The 7837-nt window shown below is 39.8% G+C and overlaps 1 protein-coding gene across 1 annotated transcript in view; it reads left to right on the top strand.

Annotated features, from left to right (window-relative positions):
* Positions 1 to 4501, top strand: part of LOC104548760 (inactive serine protease PAMR1-like) — a gene marked incomplete at its 5' end in the record, with an annotated part of 10716 nt that extends 6215 nt beyond the window's left edge. The window contains 3 exons of the mRNA XM_010194865.1: positions 732 to 964; positions 2315 to 2610; positions 3724 to 4501. Coding sequence (XP_010193167.1) covers positions 732 to 964; positions 2315 to 2610; positions 3724 to 4260 — 1066 coding nt within the window. The remainder of the gene's footprint in view (positions 1 to 731; positions 965 to 2314; positions 2611 to 3723) is intronic.
* Positions 4502 to 7837: the final 3336 nt, after the last annotated feature.

Below are 7837 nucleotides of genomic sequence, written 5' to 3' on the forward strand. Positions count from 1 at the left end.
TATACATAGTGGTATTCTGTAGATGTTCTTTTAAACATTAGAGCAAGGGACAAGTTCTAATGAAGATGAAGACTTGAGTATGACTGGAGTTAGCGATATTGTCCATATCTAGGCTGGTGCATATATTTATTTATTTTTTAATTATATGCCATCTTTCAGCTAATCAGTGCAATTTCTAAATAGAAGCTTAGTGATTATTGCATTTATGAAATCTCCATGGTGAGGCAATTATAGTGGTTAATTGCTAAATCAAGCAACTTTATCAACGTGATTTAATCTGAATCGGTTCCTAATACTGCCTATTAAAGTGTTCACTGGAGAAAAGATGTGCCTAACTCCTCTCTAGTGAGAACTAATTACGGAAATGCCAACTTCCAGTATAATTTCTTTATTTAAAAACATGGTATCTCAGTCCTTTTGTGAATGGTAAAAACTGTTAAACATTCAGAGGCAACTGGTTGCAATCCAGAAACTGTAAAATGAAAAAAAAGAGACACAAATAGAAAATTTATAAACATATGTGTATTTATATATGTGTACATATATATGTAAATAAAATAGCTGGGACATAAATGGGAGTATTGCTAAACTATGTTGTAATGATATTTTTGCCTTATTCTTTCACAAGCAAACTTCATATGCTTTTAAATGACAACACAGCTGGAGATACAGCTATGGCAATGATTGCTTTTGTAATATTATTACCTTGTGTTCTTTGTGCCTTGAAACAGGGAAACACCTTTGCATCAACTTTACTCATCTGCATTCAGCAAGCAAAAGCTTGAAATGTATCCAACCAAGAAGCCAGCGCTGCCATTTGGAGACCTGCCCCCAGGGTACCGGCATCTGCACACTCAGCTCCAGTATGAGTGCATTTCTCCTTTCTACCGCCGCCTGGGTAGCAGCAGGAGGACCTGTCTGAAGACAGGAAAATGGAGTGGGAGAGCCCCTGTGTGTATTCCAAGTGAGTGTCTTAGGGAAAAAATGCACACGTCTCTGGGTGGAGGGGAGAACAGTATCTGTATTCATCTGAGATAATTAGGGAGTCCCAGCGGTGTAGGCTGCCTTTTCTTCCAGCTGGGAGGTAGAAGCAATAAAGCTTGGAGGATATATGGCTCTTTTTATCAACCAGTAGAACTTGTGCAGTTGATGCTAAAGGGACCAAGCTTTCAGCACTGTAATTTGCCATCAATTTTGCTACTCTTTTATTGAGCAAAAGGTGTACTGAGTTTCTCTCCTGATTTGAAAATGCTTTCCTAGTATCACTTCATGTTTTCCTGTATTATTTAGTGCAAATGTGATTTTTTCTTTCATCACTATACTTTGTCACACAGCTGACAAAAATATCAAAGCCTAAGCAATAGAATGGAGAGTCTGCATTTGAAACAGGTTCTTCCTTTAATATACCCTGCTAAAGAAGTGTTCATATTGCAAACTGTAAGTCCGGATAAGATCGTATCCATAGCTAGTGCACAGAGGAAGTCAGGTGAGGAACATCACAAGATCTGGTACAACCCACTACTGACATCAGGCAAACTGTGCAAAGTAGAGTTCTTGTTTGTGGTTTTGCATTGAGATCGTCTCATGTATTGAGAAGTATTTCAGTCAATGCTTTTCACTATGGGCATGCACACACTACATCCCAGGAAAAAAAAATGTCCTAAGGAAGAGTGAAAAATGTGACCACGTGATGTGACTCTTTCAACTGAAGTAGAACTTTCCTAATACAGGAGATTCTACTCCAGGTCTGAGCCTGGGTAAGATGTTCCTAGAAGACAGAAGAGATTTTTCTTTTTCCGGGGTGGCTGTTGATTTAGGTGCATTTGCTTCAAGGTTCTTTTTGCAAGACAAGTCTGTTCTCATAGGCATGAACTACTGTGTGCTAAGCTCAGTTCTAGGAGAGGACCTCACAATTACTCTCCCTAGGGTAAGTTTTAGTGCACTGCTGACTTTATGGTGTTTTATTATAAGGAAGAATCAGGGGTGTTATTTCTATTTATTTTTTTAGTCATCTCATTATAGTGCAGCTTCATAAGGTTGTCATGAAAATTCACGTGCTCAAGTGCTAAATTCATGTTCCTACTTCAGCTAGGAATTCAGAAATTGGAAAAACTGAATTTATTTTTTTTAAAAAGCTATATAAAATACTCCTATTATAATTGTGCAGGTTGGAGACAGACGTTAATTAGCTGTCCCTCGTGCTAACCATTGCAGTTTGGTTTCTTTTGGCACATTGTAAGCAAGAATCAAGAGTGATATTCAGATTCTTTGGTAGGGAAATGGTATTACCTCATTTTGGTTTATGCTTCCTCAGTCTGTGGAAAAGCAGAAAACACGACCCTTCAGAAGACGGTGAATGCTACCAGGTGGCCCTGGCAAGCAGCAATCTATCGAACAGCCAACGGGGAGAAGGAGAACAGTCTGCGGAAAGGGGCCTGGATCCTTATCTGCAGCGGGGCCCTGGTGAACGAGCGCACTGTGGTGGTGGCTGCTCACTGCGTCACTGACCTGGGCAAGACCATTGTGCTCAAGACAGCAGAGCTCAAGGTGGTTCTGGGCAAATTCTACCGAGATGATGACAGGGATGAAAAGACCATCCAGAACCTGCGGGTGAGTATGTCTGCTGGGAGCAGAAAATTATGAGCAAGCAGATGCTGATCACACCCATCTCATATGGGGAGAAAAAGACATCCTTTAAGCAATATATTGTTTTACACACTGTTCTCTGAAATGCATCTCTAGAGACTCAACTGACAGAACTGTCATGGCACATGGAGGGCACATGCTGTAGTTCATTAGATTTCTCCAAAACTGTCCAGCTCATATGTTCACCTCCTAACACAGATCACTAAGAAAATAGCTCAGGTTCCATGGGTATTGCCAGATATATTACCAGGTATTGCCAGTGATATTGCCAGAAAAAAAAAGTAGAAGAGACGCCAGTCTAATAACTAATTAATTATTAACTAATAAAGTTATTAGCATAATTTATGAGGGAAACAGTAGTGGTCTAGGTGCTGCTTTGACACCATGACTGTATTTCACGTCTCAGCCTCAAGGCTCTAAACTCGAAAGAAGTTTATGTCTGATGCCAGCTCCAAAAATAGCACCTCAGGGTATTTGATTTAATTAATGGATTCCATCCAAGAAATCATAGTTAATTTGATTCTTCTCCCTCCCACCCCCAACTTTTTTGTTTCTTTCTCTAATTCCAGACCTTTTTTTTCACACTATTTGCTTATAGGAATTCTATCCGTTCTTCTTGTGTTTCATCACGGTAATTAGCAGTAAGGTTTGTCCCCAGTATTATGTAATGTTTTGCTAGTATCCTTTTTTGATGAGAAGACTGACAAATTTCAGTAAGAAGATAACATTTTAATTCACCCCCCCCCCATTCAAATTCTACGGGCTGAAGATGACATGGCAGGTAAATTTTCAGTAAACAGTGAAAAAACTTGAACTGCACATTAACTCCCCAATTTGCTGAAAATGTCCTTGACTGCTTTCCTGTCCTGAAACCCAAGGAAAAAAAAGTCAGAAGTTGTTTGATCTCTTTGCATGTTTCTCGTTTGGGTTAGCACTATGGTGAAAGAACAGTTTGGGAGTGGAAGGTAGAGAAGTACACAAACCAAACAAACTTGTATTATAGTAGTATGGAAAGAGTGCTGCTGACTTGCCATTGCTGTTAACTCTACAATTCTTCCTACTCTGTTTCCTCCTCAGATTTCTGCCATCATAGTACATCCCAATTATGATCCTATATTACTTGATTCTGACATAGCTATCCTGAAACTCTTGGACAAAGCCAGAATCAGCAGTCGTGTTCAACCGATTTGCTTGTCATCTTCTCACGACTTGACTTCATCCACAGAGGATTTAAAAATAATGGTTACTGGCTGGAAAATATTGGCTGACATTAAAGATCCTGGATACAAGAATGACACAATCCGCATGGGAGTTGTTCGCATGGTGGATTCACTGTTGTGTGAGCAACAGTATGAAGATAATGGGATCCAAGTCAGCATCACTGACAGCATGTTCTGTGCCAAACAAGATCACACAGCCTTTTCTAATATCTGCCCTGCTGAGACTGGTGGAATTGCAGCCATAACTTTGCCAGGAAAAGCATCTCCTGAGCTAAGGTGGCACCTGATGGGATTAGTGAGCTGGGGTTATGACAAAACTTGCAGCCTAGAACTCTACAGTGGCTACACCAAAGCTCTTCAATTCAAAGACTGGATTGAGAAGAACCTGAAATAACAAGCTGTGTCTAGAAATGGCATTGTATAACTATCATAATATCTCTCTCAGTCGCCACTGCTTTAGGCTTCTCATCCCTGTGATGAGCCATGTCTGGGATAGGGTTAAGGCAGACAGCCTGGTAATTTGACCTGGGATCAGATGTTCCATCAGGCTACTTTTACTTAACCCATGACAGAGGGTATTAGTGCATGAGAAGTTTTGCCATATTTAACCTGTCTCCCCTGACGGGAGGATGATGCTCCGCTCCTGAGTCTGACATAGAGAAACAGGACAGCAAATTCTGATGGAAATTAATCTGTAGTGTGGAGTCCCCTAGAGAAATTGACAGCAAACCTTTCCCAAAGATCTGTGTGACCGAGCGGATTAGGAGGCTGGAAGAAGTAGCCTGAATTCATTACAACGGATGAGCTTGTTATGGTATGTGCTGTCTGTATTGCCATAGTACAATGTAATCTTTTTCCCTCCCCAGTACTTTACACATTTAAATAAACTATGGTTTGTTTTTTTAACCTATAAACCCATGTATTACATTATTTAGATTCCTTGTTGATTTATCTGTGTCACACTCTAGGGACCCTCTACAGCCCTGGTCTATTTGCATGTGACTCTCACTTAGGACTCTTCAGGAACACTGAAAGGCAGAATTAGCACAAAATTCCATTACTATGTAAATAAAAATGTTTTTTTGTTAATACATTCAGTGCTACTATTGTTGTACATGAACCATTGAAATGAAATGTACGGGGGAGTTATCTCACAGCTTGTACAGGTGAAAACCTGAAACATACTTTAAAAAACATTTTTCCATGTGGATTATTTTAAAGACCTATGAAAACCTCAGGAAAACTTCTGGCTTCCATTGGTTCACATGCTTTTGTGGCAAAACAACTCTTCTGTAACACTTCAGGGTGAAGAATAATGTCCCGGTTTCACACTTAGCAGAGCCTTTTCTTGACTGCAGTGTTTGACATCAAAGTGTAAGACTCTCCCATTGGGCATGTTGTCCAGGGGAGAGACTCTGGTCTCCTCGTGGTCCTTAATTACTGCTCTTTCACTAAATCATTTTCTATTCAGTTGTGGCTGAAGACTGGAGATAAGCCCTAGAAAAAGCTGGGGAGGAGGGACAGGGAAATGTTTCCCTTCAGTAATGACTCCTGGACAAGTCATCTATGACACCCTAGAATTTGTGGGATCTTCAAATTATTACAGTGGCCAAACCAGCTTACAGCAATAATTGGATGTGAAGGCTTGGGATCTGATGAAAGGATTTAGTACTTTCACCAAGAAGGACTCAGGTCCTGAAGTTGTGTTCTGCCTAGCTCATTGCATGGCTACGGCTATTTGTGAGCTAGCAAGTGTGTTTTCAGCTCTGATTCTCTGACACTGTGAAATCTTGTAAGAGCTTCTTAGCATTCAGTAGTTTCCACTTACTTTTGAATCTGAAAATTGCTGTTAAAATGGCAATTAGTATTGGAGGTCATTCTGTGTAATTTATTTTTTGCTTTTCTGGGCAGAAAGGCTTAATGTGTTAATGCTTTTGCACTTTTCTTATTTTCACTGGCAATAGGACCAGGTGATGTTGCTTGACTCAAAAAGTTTAAGGGCTACAACCAAAGTATATTGCTTCTCTTTATCTTGTTTGTCTGTCTCTTTCTGCCAGAAGATTATGCTTGGCTGACAAACCGCATGGCAACAACAGCAACAAAAATTCTGAATTAAATGTGAAATAAGATGTGTTTCATTCCTCTGCTGAGAGGAACATGTGCCAGTGAATGTGTGGTACTCCTCTGCTGACAGAAGGGGTTAGAGGGAATTAAGTGACAGTTTTGGAGAAAGGCAAACTTGAAGAAAGTCAACATGTGTTTCTTCCTAACACTACTGATGAGAAATGAAGTGAGAAAGGAATAGAATTGTTTATTGGAGCCTGGCTTGCCCAGTCAAAGCTGTTCCAGGCTTCCTACACTATAACGGTAGAGAAATTCTCTTCTAAAACAGAAATCATAAAGGTTTGGGAGCTGTTTCTTTTCTCAGTTACAACACCATGACTGCATTACTCTCTGTAGCATTATTGTTCTGCACTGCTACAGCTGAGAGAGAAGAGGCCCTAAATGCCTTGTTCTCCCTCTAGGATTTGTCCAGTAAAGGACTGGTCAGTCCACACAGATCTGCAAAACTCTGTGTTAATTCCAGTTTTAGCTCTCACTCTTCTTTTACTAAAGATCAGCCATGCATGGTATTTACTGATTCTCTAACTCTTCCTCGATGTTGAATCCTGTCCCCATTTGGCTTCAAACCACTCGTAGATCTGGCAATGAATAGCTGAAAGTTTCTGGGCTTAGGCAGCAACAGTATTGCTGCTCACTGGCTGTACATCACACAGAAGAAAATTCTTGAAGAGAAACTTGCAGGATTTCATGGAATGAAAATCAGAGGAGGAGGTGGCCACAGCTGTGCATGCACAGCAGAATTCAACCTGCCTTCTTCATACAGCCATGATGCTCTTCAAAGAAAACAGAACCAAGAAAACGGCCAGGCTTCTGTCAACCCTAGGATTCAGATTTTAGCATAGTCCTTTATAGAAAGAGGAAGTAGCTGTAGCATTTGGTTCTACTTCTGGACTTCAATGATATTTGAATCCTAGATTCAATTCTGGCTAATCTCTAAAAGCAAACACGATGTTTTATTTCCATTGTTATACGATTTATGTATTCACATGCATGGGTGGGCAGTCATGCCATCATATCCAAGCACCTATACCATGTCTAGTATTCATAGGGATTACAAATCAGCTTGTCCATCCTATCTGACAGGCTGACCCACAGTAGGTCCATACTTTCAGCCTGACCAGAACAGGGGTTACCATCTAACACCAATAATGAGAAAAAATAGAGGATGAACATTGAAAAAAAGCAATCTGTGAGCTGGAATCACTACTCCATTTGATAGCTAGGGTCTATTTTTAAAAGGCAAAACTATTTCAAACATCTTTTTCTGAACAGGTGAGGATCTATGCCATCTGTTGGAGAAAGGGTGTGAAATAGCACAACATGGGTAGCCACATTATCTTCCTCCAAGGAAAAGAGCTGTGCATTCTGGAAAGGCCAAAGATATTGCTATGACAAAAAAGAGCACAAAACAGTCTCTGTATTCTTTCTTACCCCAATAGGTACCTTGGCCTGGCCAAAAAGTAATTGCAGGTTTTTTTCAGTAGATGGACATGCATGTCTTGAAATGTAACTAACTTCATTTTAAACTGCAAATTCATCATGTAACTTGACAGCTGACAGTTCAAGTTTGTTTTAGAAAAAGAAAGTGCATGATTTCATTAACCATTATTTATTTGGCATTGATTTCAAAATGGAAAATTAAAAGGAACATTTTCATACTATTTTGCTGTATTTCTTCCAAAAGAGAAAAAACCCTGTGCAAGCTCATAAAAAGTGATGTGATGTGTATGGTGAAGATGCCTTAAAACTACAGCAGTGTCAGAATTGGTTTGCTAAATTTCAGTCCAAATATTTTGATATTAAAGTTGCACCACACTCAGGAAGGTCAATTGAAGTTGATAACGACA

This window comes from Mesitornis unicolor, unplaced genomic scaffold (genome assembly GCF_000695765.1).
Source record: "Mesitornis unicolor isolate BGI_N332 unplaced genomic scaffold, ASM69576v1 scaffold25581, whole genome shotgun sequence".
Lineage (NCBI taxonomy): Eukaryota > Metazoa > Chordata > Aves > Mesitornithiformes > Mesitornithidae > Mesitornis > Mesitornis unicolor.